The following is a 26801-nucleotide window of genomic DNA, read 5'->3' as shown; positions in this document are numbered from 1 at the left end:
GAGCCCCATCCCTGGAATCCTGGGCGTGTCCTGGGGCAATCCCACACCAGCAGCAATCCCAAGGAACAGGAACCCCAATCCCTGGCACAGACACATTTATGGAAAATCCTTTCGTTAGGATTTCTTCTCCTGAGAAGCTGAGAGGCCTCAGGAACGAAATAAACAATAATTCTCTGCTGCTGTGGAATGCCACAGGTGCATCCTTGATTGGCCTCATGTGGTTGTTTTTAATTAATGGCCAATCCCAGTCCAGCTGGCTCAGACTCTGGTCAGTCACAAGATTTTATTATCATTCCTTTTTATTCCTTGCCAGCCTTCTGATGAAATCCTTTCTTCTATTCTTTAGATTTAATATATAACTTTATTTTAATATAATAGGTATAATAAAATAATAAATCAGCCTTGTGAAGCATGGAGTCAAGATTCTCCTCTCTCCCCCTGTCCTGGGACCAGCAGCACAAACCCCACAGCACAAACACACAGCAGGGCCCTCACCATAAAAATGAAGGTATTTATTCAAGAAGTACAAATTTGATGGTACCAGCCATCTTTGAAAGCCATTCCCATGAGGCAGAGAGGACTCAGAGCCGAGTCCCTTGCTCAGAGCACACGGGAGCAAAGTGTCACCAAGTGCCACCAGGTGTCACCAAGTGCCACCAGCGCAGTCCTGGCCGGCGTTGCTCAAATCCGCCTCTTTTGAAACATTCCCTGGACTTGAGAGGCACAAATAGGGGTTTTAAGCCAAGACCAGTTTGTTGTTTTCATAGAGCCAGCAGCTCCAGTTCCTTTTGTCTTCCATTGCCTTGAGCTGTCTCCAGCCTTTGGAGCAGATTTCGATTTCCTGACAGGAAAAAAAAGGGACCTGGGAGTGAGCAGGTGCAGGACTTGCTGGAGCTCAGGATGGACGAGAGGTTTTAAGGCAGGAGTCAGGATCTGAAGTTGTCTCTTTGCCCCATGGCTCTGGCTGAGTGGTCTCCACATGGAAAATGTACAAATCCAGAGTTCCCCTGGACCGACCCCTGCTCGGAGGGTTGGGGCAAATTCTCCATGGGAAATCCAGCAGACAGTTGGGTAAAAGTCTCAAAGTCCACTTGGAGGAGCCTTTTGGTTAAAAGATCTCATTTTCCAGCTGCCTGCCTGCTGTAGGCTCAGTGAAGTGTCCCCCTCGGGAAGGAGAGCTCCAAGTCCATCCCCACAGGTGGAATCTGGGAGAGGAGAGGCACCCACAGTGATCCCAAAGAACTCCTGGGAAGGGAAATCCTGGAGCAGACCTGTGCACCCAAACCAGCACGAGTGTTTGTGGCTGCAGAGGGAACAGCAGGACATTCATCCTTTGGGGGGTGCTGGGAATTCCACCCCCGAGGCTTCCCAGGGAATCTGCCAGGGTCACACATCCAGGGCTTTGGAGCAGGGTTTGCTGCTTTCCAGGGAAGCTGCAGCGTGGACAAAGCTCATCCCCACAGCCAAGGCAGGGTTTTATAAAAACACCTTTCTCAAGCACCTCTAATCCCACCCCAGAAAAGTCCAAGCTGTCCCAGAGCTTCCAGCCACAATCCAGGAGGGATTTGATTACAGGGAAGGGCAAAGGCAAAAAAAAACCAAACAAACAAACCAAAAAAAAAACCTCCAAAAAAGCCCCCTTTTTTAACAGAGACTACTTTCATTTCAAAGTAACAGGATCTGAGCAGCACAGGGAAAAAGCCAAAAAAAGAAAAATTCCTTTTTTTCTTAAATGTAAACATTCTCTGCATAAGGTGCAGGGTCTCAGATGTCTGTACAGGAACATGGAAAAGTTTGGAAAAGAGAGCTCCAGAGCCAGAAATGCAGCTGCCCCTTCCATTTCTGAAGCATCACAGACATGGAGAAACATTCAGCATTCACTTTGTCAACACCTACACAGCAAAAATGCTTCCAGAACTCCATGGCTAAAAGCATCCCACCATTGTAACAAAGAGTATTTTTGTAGTTTTAATACTTTCAAAAAAAAAAAAAAAAAAAAGAAAAAGATTTTACATTATTTACTAGCAATGGATATATATGCAGAAGCACATCACACTACAGCAATATTTTATCAAGTTATCATTGACCTTCACCAAACATTATGCACAGTTGCTCCAAAGATTCCTTCTTTCCTTCCCAAACTTTCTGTGGAAGGCAAAGAAAAGCTGGGGTTGGTTTGGTTGCTCCTGGGCTGAGGTTTTTTGGTGTTGCTACACCCCAAATTTAGGGTGTCTATTAAAAACCCAACTTATCACACCACCAATTCATTTTCCAAACTACTCCCCAGCTCCAGAGAAGCAAAGGCTCCCAGAAAATGGATCCCAAGCTGTGCCTTGTGGGAGGGACCCCAAAACCTGCCACGGGACATTTGGGGGGCTCTGAAGGAGCAGCTGTCACTGGGGTGGGGAAGAAGACCCTGAGCATCCTTCTGCAGTGCCCCAAATGGACCTGCAGCACACCTGGGGCTTTTTGGGGCTCCCTGGCCCTGGCAGGCTCAGGGGTTTGTGCCTCTCTGCCCTTCAAGCTCTTCAGGAGTGTGACTTTCACTGGGTTGTTACTTCTGGCTCAGGCAGAAGTGACAAAAGTAGAAAAATCTGAGCTGTGTCAAACAGAGCTGTCACTGACAGGGTAAAAAAGGCTCTCCTGGCATCAGTTCCCAGCCAGAGCTGAGCAGGAATGGCACAGAGGGCTGAGAGGGGGAATTCAAAAATCCCAAACTGATTCCTCCCTGCTTGTGTGCATTAAATTCTGTCCCAGCCTTTACACCCAGGGCCTGAGGGTGGGGAGAGCAGCCCAGGGGGAAACCCCAGTCAGGACATGCTGCCAGCACCCTCCTGCTGCAATCCAGGGGCTCTCCATCCTCTCCTGGGGCTCTCCACCCTCTCCTGGGGTTCTCCATCCTCTCCTGGGGCTCTCCATCCTCTCCTGAGGTTTTCCATCCCCTCCTGAGGCTCTCCACCCTCTCCTGGGGTTCTCCATCCTCTCCTGGGGCTCTCCACCCTCTCTTGGGCTGTCCATCCTCTCCTGAGGCTCTCCATTCTCTCCTGGGGGTCTCCATGCTCTCCTGGGGGTCTCCATCCTCTCCTGGGGTTCTCCATCCTCTCTTGGGCTCTCCACCCTCTCCTGGGGCTCTCCATCCTCTCCTGGGGCTGTCCATCCTCTCCTGGGGTTCTCCACCCTCTCCTGGGGTTCTCCACCCTCTCCTGGGGTTCTCCATCCTCTCCTGGGGGTCTCCACCCTCTCCTGGGGCTCTCCACCCTGTCCTGGGGCTCTCCACCCTCTCCTGGGGTTCTCCACCCTCTCCTGGGGCTCTCCATCCTCTCCTGGGGGTCTCCACCCTCTCCTGGGGCTCTCCACCCTGTCCTGGGGCTCTCCACCCTCTCCTGGGGCTCTCCACCCTCTCCTGGGGCTCTCAATCCTCTCCTGGGGTTCTCCATCCTCTCCTGGGGGTCTCCATCCTCTCCTAGGGTTCTCCACCCTCTCCTGGGGTTCTCCACCCTCTCCTGGGGGTCTCCACCCTCTCCTGGGGCTCTCCACCCTCTCCTGGGGCTCTCCATCCTCTCCTGGGGCTCTCCATCCTCTCCTGGGGTTCTCCACCCTCTCCTGGGGCTCTCCACCCTCTCCTGGGGCTCTCCATCCTCTCCTGGGGTTCTCCACCCTCTCCTGGGGCTCTCCACCCTCTCCTGGGCTGTCCATCCTCTCCCCAGCAGCCCCCACAGGAGAGCCCCTGCTCAGTGCCCCTTCAGCCACTCAAATCAATTTCCCTCCCTCAGGGGACACCCCCTCTGCCCCAAAACTCACCCCACACTCTCAGCCTTCTCCCCTGCCCTGGAATCTGCACCAAACCCCAACTTTTAGGGCAAACTCAATCATTTGAGACACAAATGTTCTCTGCTATGTCACAGTTTCCAGTTCTATACGTGGCCCTGTCAGCCATGTGCCTTTACAGCTTGTTGCTGATATTTTTAACAGATATTTTGAGATTGAAAGTTCTTTCCTAATAGAAATCTTGTAAAATTGTGTTTCTGCAGGGTGTGTGCTCAGTAGTGCTGTCACTTTACACAGAGAGGGTCAAACTCTTCAGTGTCACCTCTAAAAGCTTCTCACCATTGAATTCTTTCAGGTTTTGATATGTGATTAAGGAGGGGGGAGGCTGTTAAAGGGAATTTTCATGGACAAAGTCTCTGTTCTACTCAGAACCCACTCACAACACGGCCCTCAGAGCATCACCTTTCCTCCCTGCCATGAAAGCAATTCACATAAACCATGATCACGTGGAACAGTGTCACAGAGCTGAGCCTCTTCCAGCTCAGAGGGGGCAAAGAAGGAGCAATCCCAGCCCCAACACCTCAAAACCAGCACCTGGTGACAAATTGCCTGAATGAAAATAGAAAAAATAATAATAAAAAAAAAGGATCCTACAAAAATAAGAAAAAAAAATAGTGGTGTTTTAGTGTTCACAGCTCCAGGTTTGCTCCTCCTAGATCCATCAGAATTTTCCTCCTTTTCCAGGAGGGACTGCAGGGAAATGACACCATAAAGAGCATTTATCCAGACAGATAAATTATGCCTTATAAGACAAGTGTCTAACTGGCATGAACCCATCCTTTGCCCAGAGAAAACCCAAGAGAAATTTTTTGACTTGTTTATGTAGCAAATATTTCCCCCTCCCCTGGAATGCAAAAGATTTGGCTGCAAAAAACCTCAAGTACAGTAAATCAAAATTGCTTTAAAAAAACTCCACGATAGAAAACTTGTTCTAGGTTAGTATTGATCAGCTCACTTTCACCTTTAAAAATAAAGGGGAAAAAAAAAAAGGAAGAAAAAAGAAAAGCAAAGCAAGTCACTTTGGTGATTATGAGAACAGGGAACTCATTTTCCTTCCTACAGCTCTGCCTTTCAGGCATCCTGGACCAAGTGGGGCCAGTGGAGCTGTCAGAAACCCTCAGGTTTGATACAAAATGAGGGCTCAAAAAAGCTGCAGCTGGGTGGGGTGGGAAATGCAAAGAAAACGTGGCTCTGATTCCCAACCATCAATGAAATTCTGCTTCCACCTGCTGGGATGTCCCTGCTCCTCCTGACTCTGGTGCAAGAACTCCCTTGGAGTTTCTGGGTGCCAGCAATTCCATTTCTATGGAATTACTGAGGGAGCAGAAGTTTAAAATTGTCAAGGGAATCCTCCAGCTTCACTTAATTCACAGAGGGAAGACAGAAACCAGGAAAAAAATAATAATCTGCTATTCCCATATTAAGAGCACATTAGACTTTGGAAGAAGTGATTTCAATGATGGCTTAAACCCCAAGCAAACAGAAAAATGATGATTAAAAGAGCAGGGCCTTGATCTCCAGCAGAGGCAGGGGTGCAGAGCAGCTCCAGTGGGGGAACAAACTGCACCCCCCAAGCCCAGTGTGGTCTCTGAGACTACAGAGGGATTTGTCACCTGCTGCAGGGCCCCTGGTACATTCTGCAGGGCCAGCACTGCCTGGGGACACGCTCTGTGCTGCTGAGGCCACCAGGCTGTCCTGGAGAGCCACCCCAGCTCCCAGTGACACCCCAAGAGCTGGCAACTGTGTGCTGCTGCTTCCTCAGCATCTCCAAGCCTGGAGGCCTCCAGGGGAGCTGCCATCCATCACACCTGGCAGGAGCAGCAGAGTCACCTGGCCCAGGGGTCTGTGGGACTCAGGGGCTGCAGCACAGAGCAGCACCCACCCCAGCACAGCCTCTGGGATCTGAGGGACAGGAATTCAGCAGGCACAGACTCAGGTGCCCACGAGGCAGGAGCTGAGGCTGAGTCAGTGTTGGAGCAGGTGAATTACAGTACAGAGCACTCAGGGCTGTTATTGCCTGGGGCAGTGGCACAGGGCTGCACTGCCACCTTGGAATGTACAATTGCTGGGCCTGAGCATCACCAGGAGCTGCCAGAGAGCAAAGCCCAGCCCAGCTCCACTGCCCAGGGCTGGCTGTGCCTCATCAGAGCCCGGGCCCACCCCGAGGGATCCCCGTGAGCACCGGGCTCCTTCCTGCAGGAACTGTGTGTGCTGCTGACACGGAACTGGAAACACGGATTCCGTTTGAAGCGGGCTTCTTAAATAAAAGTGCTCTCTGTTGCTCCGGCCTCGCGGATCAGGACACCACTGACGGTTCCAGGACCATTACACATCTGCATGAAGTGAAGAACAACCTCTTCCCTCCCTCTTTTCCCTTCCCTTCCTTTGCCCTGCCCCGCCGCTCTCGCTGTCGCGTTCAGTACGAGACCGGGCAAACCCCAGAGGCCAGGTTACTTTTGTACATTTTTGCAGATCTCCATCACAGATGGAATTTTTTTTTTTGCTGGTCATTCCTCACAACCCATTCACGAGCAGGACAACCCCAGAAAGAAGAGAGGGCAGCAAAACCAAACCCCAGAACGGAGACGCAGCAGAGAAGAACCAAAGGAGAGCAGCGCTCAGTTTTCCACCGGGGTGGGATTTGCTAAGGGCTGGCTCACGATGACTTGCACCACGTAGTCCTTTGGGATTTTCAGCTCCTCCAGTTTCATTTTGTCTGCCAGGGGTCTCCCAGAGAAGAACCAGCGCTGGCTGCCCGGCTCCACTCCCTCCACGGCGTGCAGCCGCCGCTTCATGTGGTACACGGTGTCCATGCTGCGCACCAGCAGCCGCAGGTCCTTGCCCGTGGACAGGCGCAGGCGGAGCTGGCACTCGTGCCCAGAGTTGGGAGGGGGCTCAGGGATGTCCAGAGTCTCCAGGTCACCCTTCTCCTCGATCATGTTGATGGGGGGGGCAAGGCAGTAGACAGGGAGCTGGTAGCGGTTGCCCAGTTCATCGTAACACTCCGTGAGAGCACCTGGGGGAGAGAAGAGGGGGAGAGTGAGTGGGGATCCCTGGCACATGTCACACTGCAGGGGTCACTCTGGGAATGAGTGGGGATCCCTGGCACATCTCACACTGCACTGCTCACTCTGGGAATCCCTGGCACATCTCACACTGCAGGGGTCACTCTGGGAATCCCTGGCACATCTCACACTGCACAGGTCACTCTGGGGATCCCTGGCACATGTCACACTGCAGGGGTCACTCTGGGAATGAGTGGGGATCCCTGGCACATCTCACACTGCAGGGGTCACTCTGGGAATCCCTGGCACATCTCACACTGCAGGGGTCACTCTGGGAATCCCTGGCACATCTCACACTGCAGGGGTCACTCTGGGAATGAGTGGAAATTCCTGGCACATCTCACACTGCACAGGTCACTCTGGGAATGAGTGGGGATCCCTGGCACATCTCACACTGCAGGGGTCACTCTGGGAATCCCTGGCACATCTCACACTGCCCTGGTCACTCTGGGAATCCCTGGCACATGTCACACTGCAGGGGTCACTCTGGGAATGAGAGGAAATTCCTGACACATCTCACACTGCAGGGGTCACTCTGGGAATGAGTGGGGATCCCTGGCACACATCACACTGCAGTGCTCACTCTGGGAATGAGTGGGGATCCCTGGCACATCTCACACTGCAGGGGTCACTCTGGGGATCCCTGGCACATGTCACACTGCAGGGGTCACTCTGGGAATCCCTGGCACATCTCACACTTCAGGGGTCACTCTGGGAATCCCTGGCACATCTCACACTGCAGGGGTCACTCTGGGAATCCCTGGCACATCTCACACTTCAGGGGTCACTCTGGGAATCCCTGGCACATCTCACACTGCAGGGGTCACTCTGGGAATCCCTGGCACATCTCACACTGCAGGGGTCACTCTGGGAATCCCTGGCACATCTCACACTGCACAGGTCACTCTGGGAATCTCTGGCACATCTCACACTGCAGGGGTCACTCTGGAAATCCCTGGCACATCTCACACTGCAGGGGTCACTGGGAATGAGTGGGGATCCCTGGCACATCTCACACTGCACAGGTCACTCTGGGAATGAGTGGGGATCCCTGGCACATCTCACACTGCACAGGTCACTCTGGGAATGAGTGGGAACTCCACACTGCCCACTTCCACAGGCACATGTCACACTGCAGGGGTCACTCTGGGAATGAGAGGAAATTCCTGACACATCTCACACTGCACAGGTCACTCTGGGAATCCCTGGCACATCTCACACTGCAGGGGTCACTCTGGGAATGAGTGGGGATCCCTGGCACATCTCACACTGCAGGGGTCACTCTGGGAATGAGTGGGAACTCCACACTGCACAATTCCACTGGCACATCTCACACTGCACTGGTCACTCTGGGAATTGCGGGCACATCTCACACTGCAGGGGTCACTCTGGGGATCCCTGGCACATCTCACACTGCAGGGGTCACTCTGGGAATGAGTGGGAACTCCACACTGCACATTTCCACTGGCACATCTCACACTGCAGTGCTCACTCTGGAAAGTTTACCCTGCTCTTCAACCACCCAAGAGGTGAGGTCGGAATTCAGGCTTTAAAGGACCAGAAAAAAAATCATCAATGCCCACCTTGTCTGCATAAAGACAAAAATCATCAATGCCCCACCTTGTCTGCATAAAGACAAAAACCATCAATGCCCACCTTGTCTGCATAAAAACAAAAATCATCAATGCCCATAAAGACTTTCTTTGCATAAAGACACTTTGGGTTGAGATAAAAGCTCTCCCTAAGAGCCAAATACCCAGAAAATCCAGGATAAAGTCCCCAGGCAGGCAGGAGGGATGAGGATGTGCTCCCATGTCTCATTTCAGCAGCAGCATGGCCAAGGTTCAGGACACAAAAATGCCACTTGGAGCAACTCCAGCAGGCTGAGCCTGAGCTGTGAAAATGCAGGAGGGCTCTGTGAAAGGAGGATTTTGTAACTCCTCAAACATCCCCAAATTGCTGAGATGGTTCTTGCAGGCCTGGTGTTTTAGTGAGCACTGCCAGGACAAACAAACACGGCCACCCAAGTCTGTGGCTCCATCACCACCACAGAACAACACCCAGCACGGATTTGGGGTTTCCACAGCATCTCTGAGCCCCACATTCAAACCCTGGAGTGCCAGGAGGGATTTGTATTTCCCTAAACTCCCTTGGGATCACCTGGATAACCTGGGTGCCCAGGAATTCTACCACATGCTGAAGCATCAAATACAGGCTGAGCTTTTCACAGTGTAACTTGATAAAAATCAAGATTTTACTTCCCAAAACAGATTTCAAGTGCTACCCTAGAAAAGCAGCAGCACATTTTCAGTGCTGTTTTAACAATCCAAGGCAGAGAAGGCTGAAAGCAGAGCCTGGGAAACTGAAGAAGCTGCATCCCAAATCCCAGCAGGAATCCCTTCTCACTGTGGTTAAATCCCCTCTCCCCTGGTCTGAATTTACCTGGAGAACCAATTTCCATGTTTGCCCCTAGAGGGGCACAGTCATTTTCCAGATTCCCCATCCTTGGGGAGCTGGGAATGCTTGAAGAGGAGCCAGGTCCTTGAGCTACAGAATATTAAAAACCTCTTTGACTCTGTTCTGCACACACCAGCCAAGAGCTCCTTGTTAGACATAAGGATTTTTTAAATCTGGAGTTTTTTTCATGCTGACACTGAGTTGTCTGAAACTTTGCTGTTTGATCAGCAAAATGACCACAATATAAAATTATAACTCAGGGATATGTGGTGTCACCCAGCCCACTGTAACAGCAGCATCTTCTTCTGGGAGTCTTTTGGATAGAAATCCTCTTTTTTTAAGGATAATTTGGGTTTGCAAAAACACACAGAGGAAATCATTCAAAAGATCAATGGTTTAGGATTTCTGTTTGTACAGGCATCTGTGCCCTGAGATGTACCAGAGAACAAAACAAAAGGAAATAAAATGACCTAATTACATCAACTCATTACAGTGTTTTACCATTAATGAATTTCAGAGCAAACCAACTTTTATCCAAGCTGTGCTGGACCCAAACCCTTTTATGGTTCTTTGCCATTTACAGACCCAAGCCTGGAGCTCCCACACTTCAGTTTTGTTTCACAATGTTCATTTCACTCCTCATCTATTTGCTAAATGTCACAGGACTAAATTCACCGATCTATTTGCAAAATGTCACAGGACATAGAAACAAATTTGCTGCTAAAACCAAGCCAAAATCCAAACCTCAACAGCCTTTCCATGTAGCTAAAATTTCTTTAAAATCCACTTCTTTTAAAAAGAATGGATTTTTTTCATCAGCTTTAGAAGAGCACCTCAAAGAGTTAATTTTAAATAACAGGGGGAGCTTGCTGAGGAATTCCTTCATCATTTATCTGGGTGCCCAGCTGAACTAACATGGCTCAAAGCTGATGCTATAAACACTGGATTCCTTAATCATCATCAGATAAGCAATATTAAAACAAATCCTCTCAAACAGCAGCTAACTTGGAGGTCTGCAGCTAAAACAAACAAATAAATAGAAAGAGACACAGCAGAGGAAAGCTCTTGCCAATAAAACCCCACAGTCCCAATCCAGACTGAGAAATGGTTTCTACCAAATTTTTAATGTCAGAACAGGTTATAAACCTCACCAGTAATCCCAGTCTTCCTTTCATCCTGGAGGAAATGTCCCCTGTCCCAAGTCCCCAAACATCCCAACATTGCTGTTCTAAGAGAAAATCCAATACAGAAAATCAAATATCCAAACTGGACAACACAACCAAGCATTGCTATTCTGACTGAAAATCACAGAAAATCAAATACCCCAACTAGAGAGCACATCCTGACATTGCTGCTCTAACTGAAAATCACAGGAAATCAAATACCCCAACTAGAGATCATGTCCTAACATTGGTTTTTTTTGTGATTTTCAGTTAGAACAGCAAACATCCCAACTAGAGATCATGTCCTAACATTGCTGTTCTAAGTGAAAATCACAAAAAAATCAAATATCCCAACTAGAGAACACTTCCTAGCATTGGTGTTCTAACTGAAAATCACAGGAAATCAAACACCCCAACTAGAGATCATGTCCTAACATTGTTTTTTTTTTGTGATTTTCAGTTAGAACAGCAAACATCCCAACTAGAGAGCATGTCCTAAGATTGATGTTCTAACTGAAAATCACAACAAATCAAATATCCCAACTAGAGAACACTTCCTAGCATTGGTGTTCTAACTGAAAATCACAGGAAATCAAACACCCCAACCAGTGAACACTTCCTAACCTTGCTGTTCTAACTGAAAATCCAATTTCTGACCCTTCCTGCAGGATACAGCAGCTTGGACCACATTTAGCTGGAAGGGGCACTAAAAGACTGGAAAGTTTTTATGAGAAAGTGAAAAACAAGAAAGAAAGAAATAGTTTTTAGGTTTTTCTGTCCCTTGGGCAGCAGGGTCCTTCCAGCACAGGAGGGATGCAGCCTCCTGTAAGCAGAGGAGGAAAAGGCAGCACAGAGATGCTCAGAGCTGCAGGAACAACCAGCCCACATCCCAGCTGAGCTTCATTCCCCTTCCCTTCCCCAAACCTGAGAGGTTCAGATACCAAAGCCTCCAGGATTGGAGTTTTCACTGCTGGATCATCCAAAGAAACCTCTGGAAGGGGCAGATTCCTTCAGCAGGAAGGAAGGAAGGGGGGCAGACAATGCAAAAAACAACAGCAGATGGGATTAGTTTAATATTTCAGAGCTACCAGGGGCTTGGAGAGAGAGGGATTCTGGAAGGATCCAAGGCAGAGCTTCTTGTTGGTTGTTATCCAGGTAGGAGACAGCTTGAGAATTTCAGAGGGAAAAATAAGCAGATGTGATCATCAAGCATAAGGGAATGGGAACATTCTGAAATTAATTGCTTTGCCAGCCACAAAAACTTTGTTTTATGAACATGATGAGGGTATTTCACTGGATTTGGAAGGGAAAACACTAAAAAGGACTGGTTGAAATACTGCTTCCACCCCTAAGCAGCTCAGAGTTTGGACTCACTCATCCTCCTGCAGGACAAACGATTTAAGAGCTCTCAGTGACAGCAAGGTCAGCTCTTGCAGGAGTTATTAAATCTAGCAAATATGGTCACACTCACCTGAAAACATGGAAAGTTTTAATGCATTTGAAATGGCATTTTGGCATTTCCTTAAGCTGCACACCATTCTCTTCAGGAAAAGCAGGAAAATTCTTGTTTTCTCTTCATAAAGTGCTTTCTACTTTAGGCTTTATAGCAATTTTGAGGAGCATTGCTCAGAAACACCCAAAACTTAAGAACTGAGCAGATTTCCATTTTATTTTCCCCCTTCTCTCAGCCAGATTTGCTGCAGGAAGAGAAATTAAGACAACACAACCCAAACGCAGCAGTGCAGTGAGACTCAGCTAATTTGACTGTCTGTGTAGAACACATTTGCCCAAGGAACAGCTGGCTCAGTTGTTTTTCTGACTGAAAATCTCCATTCCAAAGCCAAGCTGAGCCTGGATTGCTGAATAAATTGGGGAAAGCAGAGCTCTCACCTGTGGAGTATTGATTTGGACCCAATATAAATCACTGATGCCTGAAATTCAGAAGGAAAACAAAGAAGTCTCTGGGTCTTGGAGCAGAGCAGTTCCTGGAGAGCAATGATGAGGCAGAAAAGCTGAATTATCTCTTCATCTTTATTAGCTGCTGATTCTAGGTCTGAACTGGGAAAGACAAAATTGATAAGGAAAAAAATCCCTGTGCTGACATCAGGAACTCGTGGGAGAGGTGGAGGGTGGCTCCTGCAGAGGGGGAGCAGGGCTGGGACAGGGGCAAACACACAGTGCTGGGGAGGAATTCACACCAAAAAGCTCTTCCTGACTTAATCCCAACAGTTCATCCCTGGAAGTGTCCAAGGCTGCTGTCACCTGAGTGGCTTTCCCCTTTTCCAGAGGGAAATTTGTGGGAATAGTGTTTTCCCTTCCATGTCAGTGCCTTGCATGGTGGAGAGACAACAGCAAAGAATTAATGGTGTGGGGGGAACACTGGATAACAAAGCACCCACACAAACCCCCTCCTGTGCTCCTTGCACACTCAGTTTCCATGGGTTATGCAGATTTGAGCTGGCAGAAAGCTGCTGGACAAAGTTTGGATCCCGAGGCAGGGCACTGCTCTGCTCCCATTCCTGAAGGAATGGCTTTGCAGGGAGTGTTAAGCATTTAATAATTCTCATTTCTAATCCACTGAAAAACAGCTCTTCCATTATGGGAACATTATTGGTCTGGCTCCATTCCATGCTGGGGAAGAACTCCCAGAGGCAGCAGGAGATCCCAGGGCTCCAGGAGCTGCTGGGTGAGCAGGACCAGCTCACTCCCACTTGTGAACTGAAATTCCCACACACAGGAATTGAAATTGAGAAGAGGGGAAAATAAGAGACTCTGACAGCCTTCCCAACCTCGAGGATCCTCCCCAGCTGCTTTTCCTGCAGCCACACAATGGTTGGGGTCAGAAGGGGTCTCTGGAGATCACCCAGTCCAACCCTTCCCAGGCAGGGTCACCTGGAGCAGGTGACACAGGGACACATCCAGGTGGGTCTGGGATGTCCCCAGAGAGGGAATTCCACAACCTCCCTGGGCATCTGCTCCAGGGCTCTGCCACTCTCCACAGAATGAAGATTTCCTCATGCTGTAATGCCAAAATAAGACTTTTTTAAAAGCTGGAGAATGCAACCAAAGATCCCCCAGGTGTATCCAAGCCCTCCTGCCCCAAACCAAGCACAGCCCACCCTAACACAGGGCAGGCTGCTCACTGAACAGCTTGTCCTGAGAAACTGTGCCTGCCCCATCCCTGGAAGTGTCCAGGAAAAATCCAGGGCAGTGGGAGCTGTCCCTGCTATGGCAGGGGTGGCACTGGATCAGCTTTAGGGTCCCCACCCCCCAAATTTTGGGAAAAGCCTGCTGCACGTGTGCCATGTGCATCGCTGGGCTCGCTGATCCTCTCCCTTTATCACAGCAGAGCACCAGCATCACTTCCCTCATTAGCACTAATTAACTAGGCTGAAGGTGAGGGATAATTAACACAGCCTTCTGAAGCAGAGGAATTTCTGCACCAGCTCAATGAGCCACTTCTGTTCAGGTTTGAGCCCCAGCTGTGCCAACGTGCTGGAGAGGGGAGAGCAGAGGGAACAGGGATGGGACACTTGGGAAAGGGGTGCTCAGGGAACCAAATCCCCCCAAATTCCTCTTGGAATCCACACTAATGCCAGCAGCAGCACTGGCAATCCTGGCAGAGGAGCTGGAGCTGTCACCCCAGCTCAGTGACCTGAGGGAGAGCAGGGAAGAAGGGACCTGCACCAGAGAGCTCCACGTCTCCCAGCAGTGCAGCTTCCACAAAAAACCTCATCCTTCCCCAGAGCTGCTGCTCCCCAGGCTGGGCACTTACTGCCTTTGATAAATACAGTAATCATGCACTAATGCTCAGGAGCTGTCCCGTTAACAGCACCATATGTACTGCTACTCCCATGGCCCTGCAAAACTTGGATCTGGTACTGCAGGGAAGGAGCAGCTGCCAGGAGATATTCCAGCAGGGTTCAAAGATGACAAGTCATTTTACTAATGAAGTATTCAGCTACTACTCTGCTTTGCATGTCATGGAAATAGATGCCTGTCTAGACAGGCTTCTTAGAGCAAAATTTAAAAATAAAATGGTTGGTAAAAGAGCTCCTCTGTGTACCCTCTCTCTTCCTGCTGTTCTGCATTCTCCAGCTTCTTCGAGGGGCTGGAGGGTTTTGGAGAAGAGGAAAGCAGAACATCCTCAGCACCTGGGGCTGCACTGCATCCCTGCAGCACTGCCCTGGCAGGGTTTGAGGTCCTGCTCGCACCTCCTGCAGGCCGTGCTGCCCTTCCAGGACCCGCTGCCCTTCCAGGACCCGCTGCCCTTCCAGGACCTGCCCCGAGCCTGCCACTCACTCATTTCCATGCTCAGTCGTGCTCCAGGAGCTCAGGCAGCCTGGCAGGACCCCAGAGCAGTGCCCACATCTGAAATCAAATCCAGCACAGGGTGGCTCAGGCTGTGGGGGGCAGGGGTTAAAGGAGGTTACAGAAGATCTCAGAGGTCTTTATTTGCTCCTCACCTCCACAGTGCTGCTCTTTCAGAGCAGAGGCACTTATTTAAAATAAAATCAAATAAATAAAAAATAAAATAAAGTAAAATAAAAATTAATAAAATAAAAATTAAAAAAAAATAAAGTAAAAAAATAAAGTAAAAATAAATAAAATTTAAAAATAAAAGAAAAATTAGCAAAATAAATTAAATGAAATTAAAAGAAATTAAAATAAAAATAAAATAAAAATAAAATTAAATATATTAAAAAAAATAAAAATAACAAACCATAACATAACATATAAAATAAAACAATAAAATTAAATACATAAAAATTTAAATAAAATAAAATTAAAATTAAACAAAATTAAAATAAATAAAAAATAAAAAATTGAAATAAACCAAATAAAAATTAAAATAAAATAAAAATTAAATTAAATTAAAATAAATTTTTAAAAAGTTAAAAATAACATAACATATAAAATAACAAACATAAATAATATAAAATAACATTAAATAACATCATAAAATAACATAAAATATAAAATAAAATAACATAAAATAAAATAAAATAAAAATAAATTTTAAAAAAGTTAAAAATAACATAACATATAAAATAACAAACATAAATAATATAAAATACCATTAAATAACATCATAAAATACCATTAAATAACATCATAAAATAACATAAAATATAAAATAAAATAAAATAAAATAAAATAAAATAAAATAAAATAAAATAAAATAAAATAAAATAAGTGGCCCTTATTTAAAATAAAAAAAAGAGGAAAACTGACTGATTAAGCACAAAGGTGGAAGAGTGAGTGTTGGTGCTGCCTCACACCCTGAACGTGCCCCGAGCAGAGGCTGCACAGATGGTGAGAGCCCAAAAAGGTTAAAACTTCAAGGCCTTGCTGTACCTGTGACCTTCTCTGAAAACCTTCCTCGGTCACTCAGGAATTATGGAAAGCACTTGGAGGTTTCATTGTTCCTGTGCCGTTTCAAGCAGTCAAAACACAGTCACCATCTTATTATTATTATTATTATTATTGTTATTGTTATTCTTTCCATTCCTGAAGCCAAAGCAGCAGAAGATGCCAAGAGTTTTGGCCACAATCCAGTGGAGGTGATGGAGGAGGAGTGGGATGAGCCAGAAGCAGGTGGGACACCCAAGGAATTGATATTTCAGCAGCGTGCCCAGCACCTCCTCTGCAGGGATTGATGCCATAAATTGAGTGTTTTCCCCTGAAAACCTCTCAGCTGAGTGCCCAGCCCTGCCAGAGCAGCTCATTCACGGGGGCTCAGCACACTCATGACAGAAATCACATCCCCCTGGCTGCTCCTGCCTCCAAACCTTCCCTGGTTAAGAGAATTATGTTTTTACCAGGATTCTGTGTGGCCAAACAGACTCAGACCCTCACAGAGAGGAACTTTCCCACTTTCAAGACAATTTTTGAGGGCTGCAGCCTGATGTGAGGGAGACACCATGGTGAAAGGGAACCTGGATTTTATTCCTTAAATTAAATTTTCCTGACATCCACAATTGATATTTTAGCAACTAAAAACAATGCAGCAACTCCCTTAGGAATGGCTGAGCCCCCCATCTCCCACCCTGAGGGCACCAATCCCTCCAGGAACACCAAATCCACTGCAAACCACAATTCCAAAGCCAGCAGAGCCACCCCTGGAGATCACCAGGGAAGGCTCTCACTGGAATCTTCAGGGAAAAAACCATTTTAAACTTCATTTCCCACTCCCATTTAAAGAGCTCATCTTTCTTTTTCTCATTTGCCAAGCTGCCAGCAAGGCAGATGAGGCTGATCCTCAGCCCCTGCACTGGAAGCAGCCAGTGATGAGGAAATGTCCACTCCTGGGGAATATGGAATAAAGCATCACGAGCTGGAGATGACTGGGGAATATTTCATGAAGCAGACACCATGTCCTGACCACCATCAGAGAGCACAGGGCTGTCAGCACCTGAGCCAGCCACTCCTGGCTGGAACACCTGCAACACCCAGACCAACCAGCAGCTCCCTCCACGAGGAATTTGAGAAGTTCTTTTGGCACAAATCTGGTTTATTTTCAGCATCTCGTGGCCAGTTTGGGTTTGTTGCTTTTTTTTTTGTTTGTTTTGTTTTGTTTTTCTCCTTAAAGGAGTTAGCTGCCATTTTCTGGTCACACATCAATGCTTAAAAAACCCCCTAAAACAGCATTTCTGAAAAGTGCTGCTCAGTCATCCTCCCCAGAGCAGCAAGACAAACTGAAACCAAAGGCAGGAAACAGAGAGGCAGGGCTGCAGGGGAAGGGACTCAGAAGAGCCCAAAAATTCTGTTGACAAAGCTCCTCAAAATACCTTTCAAAACACAAGAGCAGAAGTTAAAGATATTTAAGGAAATTTAAGGATATTTAAGGAAAACAACTGTAGGATGGAGCCCTAAGTGGGGTTTTTACTTGAAGGGTTGAGAGTTTCTAACCTGCACTTAGATATGTAAATATTCCAGCCAGCCACAATTGCTTTACATCCTGAGCATTTGATTCGTTTTCCTTCCACTTGAAGAAAACACTGGGAATTCAGCATCCCTCAGAAAGGATGTTGTGATCTATTTTAGAAACATTAATCACAGCAGAAATGATGGAAAGCAGCCTCTTCATTGCAGGAGGTTGTGAGGAAAGGGATTCTATTCCAAGGTCAGGAGGGATTTGGAGACACAGCAACAAAGCACATCCTTTACTAGGACCACGGCCATTCCCAAGGGAAAAAAGCCATTTTCCCAGGTGTGATGGACACAGGAAATGCCAAAAATCACCAAAGGAAGAGGCAGCAGAGGAGGAGGAGCTGCCACTGTGCCCTGAGCAGGCTGAGGGAAGCTGGAGCAGGGAAATCCCAAATGCAGGCACTCAGCCTGGAGCTGAGGATCCTTCCTCTGGATGGAGCCTCCTGAGAAAAAGGCAAATCCTGTGCCTGGGCACGGAGAGAGGCAGAGATCTGGGAACTGCTCCTCTGCAGGAGGCACTGTGAGCAGCCAGGGCTGCTCAGGCAGTGCATTTGGGGGTGAGCTGGGAAATGGATTTGGGGATGAGCTGGGAAATGGATTTGGGAATGAGCTGGGAAATGGATTTGGGAATGAGCTGGGAAATGGATTTGGGAATGAGCTGGGAAATGGATTTGGGAATGAGCTGGGAAATGGATTTGGGGGTGAGCTCCAAATACTACAAAAATGGATTTTGGGATGAGCTGGGAAATGGATTTGGGGGTGAGCTGGGAAATGGATTTGGGAATGAGTTGGGAAATGGATTTGGGGATGAGCTGGGAAATGGATTTGGGGATGAGCTGGGAAATGGATTTGGGGATGAGCTGGGAAATGGATTTGGGGATGAGCTGGGAAATGGATTTGGGAATGAGCTGGGAAATGGATTTGGGAATGAGCTCCAAATACTCCAAAAATGGATTTTGGGATGAGCTGGGAAATGGATTTGGGAATGAGCTCCAAATACTCAAAAAATGGATTTTGGGATGAGCTGGGCTCTCCCACTCTGGGAAATGGATTTGGGGGTGAGCTGGGAAATGGATTTGGGGATGAGCTGGGAAATGAATTCGGGCATGAGTTGGGAAATGGATTTGGGGGTGAGCTCCAAATACTCCAAAAAATGGATTTTGGGATGAGCTGGGCTCTCCCACTCTGGGAAATGGATTTGGGGATGAGTTGGGAAATGGATTTGGGGATGAGCTGGGAAATGGATTTGGGAATGAGCTGGGAAATGGATTTGGGGATGATTTGGGAAATGGATTTGGGGATGAGCTGGGAAATGGATTTGGGGGTGAGCTGGGAAATGGATTTGGGGATGAGTTGGGAAATGGATTTGGGGATGAGCTGGGAAATGGATTTGGGGATGAGCTGGGAAATGGATTTGGGGATGAGTTGGGAAATGAATTTGGGCATGAGTTGGGAAATGGATTTGGGAATGAGCTGGGAAATGGTTTGGGGATGAGCTGGGAAATGGATTTGGGAATGAGCTGGGAAATGGATTTGGGAATGAGCTGGGAAATGGTTTGGGGATGAGCTGGGAAATGGTTTGGGGATGAGCTGGGAAATGGTTTGGGAATGAGCTGGGAAATGGATTTGGGGATGACCTGGGAAATGGATTTGGGGATGACCTGGGAAATGGATTTGGGGATGAGCTCCAAATACTCAAAAAAATGGATTTTGGGATGAGCTGGGCTCCCTTGCTCTGGGAAATGGATTTTGGGGATGTGCTGGGCTCCCCAGCTCTAAGAAATAGATTTTGGGATGAGCTGGGAATTGGATTTTGGGGTGAGCTGGGCTCCCACATTCCAAAAAATGGGGTTTGGGGATGAGCTGGGCTGCCCTGCTCTGGGAAATAGATTTTGGGATGAGTTGGGCTCCTGCACTCTGGGAATTGGATTTTGGGGCTCCCCCACGGCTCAGCAGGGCCCAGAGGAGCAGGAGCAGAGCCAGCAGAGCCATTTCTGTCCCCCCTGTCCCTGTGCTGCAGGGGCTGGAACACCCAAACTGGGCTGCAGCTCCCAGCCCTTTCCCAGAGGATGCCTGGTGCTGGGAGGCAGGAGGGATCAAGCAGCCCTTTTATGAAATTCCCAAAGCATTCCCTCCCCATTTCAGCCTCCCAGCCTACAGAGGGGACCTGACGTCAAGAACCCTTAAAAATAGACGTGGATGTGTAGAAGGAAAAGCAAAATAAAAGCACTCTGCTAATGCACACACAGCCTCAGTGCCAGCAGCAGCTTGTCTGCTTCCTCACAAGGCAGCAGCAATTTTGGGTTTTTAATCCCTTGCCTTTTGGGTTTTTTTTAAACTGAAGTAAAAACAAACCAGAAAAAGCTTCCCTCGAACTAAGAACTGCTGTCTCCTGAGCAGAGTTTATAAAAAAAAATCCCCAAAGCAACAAACCAGGAGGCTCAGCTGTAAATTTTATGATATTCACTGCAGATTTTAGAGTTTGCTCAACTTTCATGGGCTGCATTTTCCTCTCAGTGCTACTGCTGATCATATTGACAGACAGGCTTTGATAGCCAGACCTCCCAAAGCTTTCATAACTCTGCTGGAATCTAAAATTAGACAGCCACAGCCACCAAAATATCACTTTAAAGGGGCATTAGAGAAACCTGAGCGAGTATTTGGTATCCTCACAGGAAAAACACATTGTCCAGCAATGGTTTACACGTGTGCAGAGAATGTAATCCAGCAAAAATATGATTTTGAATGATAATTAAAAAGCCTCTTCAGACAAGGAAGCAATTCCTGCAGCTTTAATTCCCAGCAATGGATACAGCAATTTTCAAGGACAAGAGGAAGAAAAACCAGAAGGAGCTGCAGGCTTTAAGGGCAGCAGTTCACAGGGGATTCCATTGAAATGCTAAAGGTTCCACAGCAAAATTCACTGTACAGATTCACCCCATCACAAATTCATCAGCACAGCAGGTAACTCCAATATTGCAGAAGGACAGAGCTCCACCCCTGGAGCTCTTTAATTTACAGGAACCATCCCTGGAATGGCCAGTGTTAAAACCTCCTACTCTTGATGGCATTTTGTGGCAGATATTTCTGAAGTGCTGTGCAAATTTCAATCCTGATGCTTGGCTGGCTGGGCTGGGAGCACACTCTGACAGCTCTGTTTTCCACCAACATCAAATAAAAGAAATAGACTCAATAAATGGAGATTTCCATCAACAAAAATAAAAAGGGAGTTTTCAACACAGCAAAGGGTGACTTTTTATATTGAGTAGCAGTGATAAATATTCAAAACACCCAAAATCCAAAGCTGCTCCACCCCTGGAGGTGTCCAGGGAACAGATTCCAGAGTTGTGTGCTCCTCCTGGAAATCAGGCAGCTCCAGAGCTGCAGCTCTGTCATTTTGCTTTTTGTCTGAAGGCAATGTTGGACTCACCTGTGGCACTGATAAATCTGGGACTGAGAGGTCTGCAGGTGGCACTCAGAGCTCTGTCACAGGCTGGGGCTGCTCACAAGCTGGACTGCAGCTTGGAAATCTTTTCCAACCTAAATAAGTCTGGGATTGTGTGTGATTGGATTAGCAGGGTTTTGCTGGAATTAGGAATTTGTGGGGAACCCCCCATGCCTTCCCCACTCTGCTGCTCCTGGCTTTGAGGGCTTTCCTTGTGGTCATTTAGGACTTTTTTATGCTTTTCTAATTCATATTTCACCCAAAGGAGAAGAAAATGCTCCATTCAGAGTGGGAATATCCCAGTGATGCCCTTTCCTTCTCCCCAGCATTTCAGGGAAATATTCCCATCCCACTTTTGGGGATCCAGCAAATAAAGAGCCAGAGCTGCTGCCAGGAAAAGGCAGCTGGGGCCACAGGAGCTGTGTCTGGAGGCCCAGAAAAGCTGAAAACTCAGCAGAGAGACCCTTCCATCACTCCAACAGCATGAAAGGAGCTCAGCCCCAATATCCTGAGCTCAACCCCAATACCCACCCTGGAATTTACTGCCTAGTAAGGGTTAAAAACAGCCCCACCCAAAGCTGATGGTGGAGTGGCTTTAAGGGTAAAATTTGTTTTGTTGTATTTATTTTTTGTAAATTTCTTATTGTATTTTTTTTGTAATTTTTTTTTGGTAAATCTCATGTATTGTATTTTATTGCCTATTAAAGGTAACCTGCATTTTATTACAACCTTCCCCTGTATAAATTGAGTTTTTCTGCCATCTCCATTTTATATTTTAGCCACAAAGCAAAACAATGCAAGGGCTGCAAAGATGCAATCTCTGAGATATTTAACCCCAGTATCCTGGGAACTCTGCTGCAGCTCCTCAAGTGTCCAGCCTGGAATTTCAAAACTCCACTTAACCCCAGCCAGATTGCAATTAATATTAATGACTTGCAGGCCAAGTTCAGCTCAACATGAAGATGATTATAAAATACTACACACTCCAAGATTTCCTGTCTGACAGCTGAGAAGTATGGAAAACTCTTCTGCATGAAACTGAAATGGGCTCATTAATAAAATATGGAGGATGTGCTACTTTAAGACAGGAGGAGGAGAAAAAAAGAAGTATAAATTGGTGATAACGTTATTTCTATTTTTAAAGCCATCCCACAGAGTCACCCAAGATAGATGAGAAGTGCTAAGCCCATCCCACGAGCTTATTTATTTATTTAATACTTCTTACATGCTATTTTTAACAGCAGAAGCCAGCAAAAGGCACCCATTAGAGAAATTACACTGGGAGAGTCTTCCTCACAGCACAGGAGTGACAGATCTGCCTGAAAGGAGCCTCACAAGGGATTTTTGATTTGTTATTTTATATTTTTCCCCCCTCCCTTTCCTGTAGGATCAGGATCCTGTAGGATTCTGGAATAAAAAAAGCAATTTGATTTTTGCAGCATCAGCTCAGGCCGAGTCTCCGGGTGCAAAACCTGAGTTTGTCAGTCCTTCCTCACTGCCCAGCCCCCTCCTCTTCCTCCTCCCCTTCCTGCAAGGTTTCATTTTCTCAGGAAGCCCTGCCTTGAGCCCAGGGACAGGCAGATGTGGGGCTTGCCTTGCCTTTTGTTTTTTAAAAGCCTCTTGTTGTACACCCAGCAAATAAATGAAACACCACAGCCCCTGGCATGGCAGCACTTTGCAGAAGAAAAAATTAGTGAGAAATCTTTCTTTTTTTTTTTTTTTTTCCCATAGATTTAAAGGAATTTATCCAACAAATGTTGGGTTTTCTGGGGGAAGTATTTAGATTCCCACCAGGAATACAGAGGGCACCTCCAGGGGTGGGGATCCAAATCTCCCTGGGCAGTTCCAGTGCTGAGCTCCCTTTCCATGGGGAAATTCCTGCTGTGCCCACCCTGAGCCTGCCCTGGCCCAGCCTGAGGCTCAATTTTCATCCAAACTTTGTTATAGAAGACAGAGCCTGGGCTGGTAAAGAGATCCAGAGGAAAAAAAACCAAAACAAACAAACCAAACCAAACAAAACAACAACAACCAAAAAACCCAAAACAAAACAAAGAACCACCAACAAACAACAAAAAAACCAACCCACAACAAAAACCCTAAAGAAAAAAAAACAGGGAAAAAAACCCCAAAAACCAAAAAACCCAAAAAACAACAACAAAACAAAACAACCCCAAAACAAAAACAAACAAAAAAGAACCCCAAAAACAACAACAAAAAGGACTAAAAGTTGAATTTCAGCAGTGCCAGTGGTCCCCAAGCAGGCAGAGCCCAGCAGCTCCAGGATCACAGGATCCTGCTGCAGACACCACAGCTGGATTTCCTCACAGCTATTTCCCCTTCTTCCCCAGTTTTGCCCAAAATAATGAGAGGATTTGATCCACCATCTCCTCAGCCACGGCACTGCCAGGGGAATATTTGGATTTCTAGAAGCAGCAGCTCTCTCTGCACTGGGCAGGTCACACTGCACAGAGAACTTTGCCAACAGCTGATGCCCAAACGTGTCAGAAAGCTGAATAAAAATAAATAATGCCATTCTGTGGGTAGAAAAATCCCCAGTAAGCTCCACATCCTGGATAAAAATTCGAAATATTCTCTCTGTTTGGAATTCAGCCTCAAGCCAGGCCTGACTTGGGCAGCAGAGCCCCTGGTACAGCTTTGATTTCTGAGTTATTTCTCAGATACTCTCAATATTCTGCATGAGGGCCTTAAAAAGCAGATTACAACCTGCCAGCAGGAGGCAGGACTCGAAGCAAACTGCTGGAAAAACAGATTTAAGAGCTCACATTCATTTTTTACCCAAATCTGGGAGCTTTGAACCTGCACATGAGACATCCCCTGTTTTCCTGAGCCCCACCAGGGACTGCCCTGTGCCCCCAGAGCCAGGCTGAGCCTTCCAGGCAGGATTCAACTGCTCCAACTTTGGATTTCTCCAACTCCTCCCTCCCAATCTCAAGCTGTTGTGCCACCCTAACAAGGCAGCACAGACCCCACGTGCCCAGCACCTCCTCTGCAGGGTTTGATGCCATAAATTGAGTGTTTTCCCCTGAAAACCTCTCAGCTGAGTGCCCAGCCCTGCCAGAGCAGCTCATTCACAGGGGCTCAGCACACTCATGACAGAAATCACATCCCCCTGGCTGCTCCTGCCTCCAAACCTTCCCTGGTTAAGAGAATTATGTTTTTACCAGGGTTCTGTGTGGCCAAACAGACTCAGACCCTCACAGAGAGGAACTTTCCCACTTTCAAGACAATTTTTGAGGGCTGCAGCCTGATGTGAGGGAGACACCACAGTGAAAAGTAACCTGAATTTTGTTCCATAAATTAAATTTTCCTGACATGAGCAATTGTTATTTTAGCAACTAAAAACAATGCAGCAACTCTCTTCAGTCTGCAAAAATGTAATTTCTGAGTTATTATTGCCATTTATCTGAATGGTGACTTGATCAGGAACTTCTTGCCACCCCCTCTCACTGTATTTCTGTTAGGAATATAGGGAAGGGATTTATTTCAGAGCTGTGGAGTAAGGGAAATATAACTTGGAAAACAACCACCCACCCAGCAGGATTCAGAATAACAAAACAAAGGGGAAAGTACCCAAAATAAGAGCTTGCAGTTTATCTCACACAGGATCTAACAGCAGATTGCCAGCCCCAAATTTTTGGGAAATTTTTTCAGGCTCTTCAGAAGAGAAAGTTTAAAAAAACCCCAACAGTTTAAGTGCCAAAGAAACTCATAAAATCAGGAGGGAAAAATAATCTGCTTGCTTACAAAGAGAAGCTGAGAAAACAGTTATGAAAATGGTGCCTTGGAGCATCCAGGTGTTCCAAGAGATTACAGAAAGTCCCAAGTGCTGCCTGGAAAGATCAGACCCAAGCTGAGTATTCCCACGGACCACATCATCCATTCCACTGCAGGAAACACCAAAAAAAGCAGATTTTCTTGCTCCCTCTACATATTAACACCACTTTGCTTGGCAACTCTGAACAGGAGCATACTCACAATAAAACCCAGACATTTTAAACCATTCCATCACTGATTTTTGGGGTTAAACCATCTTGATTTTAACCTGTCACCCTTTGGAGAGCCCACATCCTGTGAGCTGCACCTACCATGGGGTAGTGTTATGTTTGCACCATCAATGATTGCTTGTGCCAGTTCGTGGTCGTTGCTCTCAAAGGCGTGGGCAGCAGCTTTGAGGGCATCCCAAATCTCCTTCCTGCCCTCAAAGGCTGGGGCTGTGTCCCAAAATTCATCCCTCTTACTGCGGAGCTGCCCGTCCGTCATGGGGTAATCGCTCTTCCATTTGGGCTTCTCCTTCTTCAGGGGCTGGTTCCGACCAAGAGCCACTGTGGGGGACAAAGAAAAAAGGGAAATCATCAAAATAACACCACAAAGTTCCCTTTGGTTGCTCTGGTTTGGCTTTTCTATTTTTCACATTCTGTGCTGCTTTAGTGTGTGGGTCTGGGCTCACATCAGGGGATGGTGAGCTCTGCACAGAGCAGGGAGACAAAACAATTCCTGCTCCAGCTGGGCACCAAGGACAAATGAGCCAAATCTCAGCCCAGGAGCACAAACCCCGTGGGCTGGAGAGAGAAAAACAAGCAGGGTGGGAGTGCCTGGGCTAAAGCTGGGCTGGGACAATGAACTGCAAGTGCAAATGGAGCAGAGCTGATCCCAGGGAGAGACCCCGTGCCCGGCCGTGCATTTTGGGGCCATTTTGGGTCATCTTGGGGGCAGCCCTGGCTGGGCTCTGGTGCTGCCCCAGGTGCATCCATGGAGGAGATCCTTGAATAAATCCCTGCTTTATTCTTTAGCTCTGTCTGGTCTCTGCTCTAGCTCAGCCTTCCCAAGGCATCCCCAGAGCTGAATTTTTGTTCATCACCTCCCAGGGCATGCAGTGAGAAGGGTGTTATTCATGCACTGCTCACGGTTCAGACCTTCATTTCTTGAGATATTTATGTTTTTACCAGTCTTGTATGGTGAAAACCAGACTCAGAATCTCCTTGATTTCCCTAAGAGGTCAAAGCACTGTGGAGCTTAGGAGAAGGGAGGTGATATGGATGTGGGCCATGCAATTGTTATTTGCTACTTTTAATTAGGAACTGACTTTGTTTGTGTGCAAATGCATCCTCCTGCTTGCTGATTTCCCCTGGAAATCCAGGAATCCATCAAGGTTTAAAGAGCATTTTCCTCCTTCTCAATAAACACAACCCCATTTGTTTCCCTTTAACTACAGCTACCTTTGTGTGATAGCCTCTGAGGTTATCACAGGTATAAAAGTTGGCAGATTAAAACTCCCTGCTCTCATCCCCATCAGGGCCTGGTGCTGCAGCAGGAGATTCCAAGGTCACAGAGGTTTTCAGGAGACCAAAACCCCTACCAGGAGGTTAAACCACACACCTTTATCCAATCTGACCCCATATGACCAAGGAATGATCAGCTTCCTTTGCTAGCTCAGCTGACAGACACGTTCATGAACCTGAAGTGTAAGTCATGGCAAAGAGGGGTTTGAAAAGGATTCCTGCTGCTGAGCTGACGTTGCCAACTGTGCAGAGGAATGAGCTTTCTGTGGATTAAACACATGGGAGAATGGGTTGGGTTGGAAGGAACCCTAAAGATCATTTCATTCCACCCCCTGCCATGGCAGGGACACCTCTCACCATCCCAGGGTGCTCCAAGCTGCCCTTGGACACTGCCAGGGCTGGGGCCACACAGCCAAGAATTTCTTCCCAATATGCAGTCTAACCTACTCCCTGTCAGTTTGAAGCCATTCCCAGTGTCCTGTCCCTCCATCCCTTGGAAATCCTCTCTCTCCATCTGCAGCTCCTTCAGGCACTGGGAGGCCACACTGTGTCACCCCAGAGCTTCTCCTGTCCAGCTGAACAATCCCAGCCCTGCCAGCAGAGCTGCTCC

General features: G+C 47.3%; 1 protein-coding gene across 1 annotated transcript in view; it reads right to left on the bottom strand.

The window, feature by feature from the left end:
• Nucleotides 1–493: 493 nt before the first annotated feature.
• Nucleotides 494–26801, bottom strand: part of UBTD2 (ubiquitin domain containing 2) — a 48888-nt gene continuing 22580 nt past the window's right edge. The window contains exons 2-3 of the mRNA XM_059860080.1: nt 24998–25234; nt 494–6844 (exon numbers count right to left, since the gene is read on the bottom strand). Of these exons, the coding sequence (XP_059716063.1) occupies nt 6447–6844; nt 24998–25234 (635 nt within the window). The 3' untranslated portion in view covers nt 494–6446. The remainder of the gene's footprint in view (nt 6845–24997; nt 25235–26801) is intronic.

This window comes from Haemorhous mexicanus, chromosome 15 (genome assembly GCF_027477595.1).
Source record: "Haemorhous mexicanus isolate bHaeMex1 chromosome 15, bHaeMex1.pri, whole genome shotgun sequence".
Classification (NCBI taxonomy): domain Eukaryota; kingdom Metazoa; phylum Chordata; class Aves; order Passeriformes; family Fringillidae; genus Haemorhous; species Haemorhous mexicanus.
Note: the sequence above shows the minus strand (reverse complement) of the source record. Positions and strands in the feature narration are given on the sequence as shown.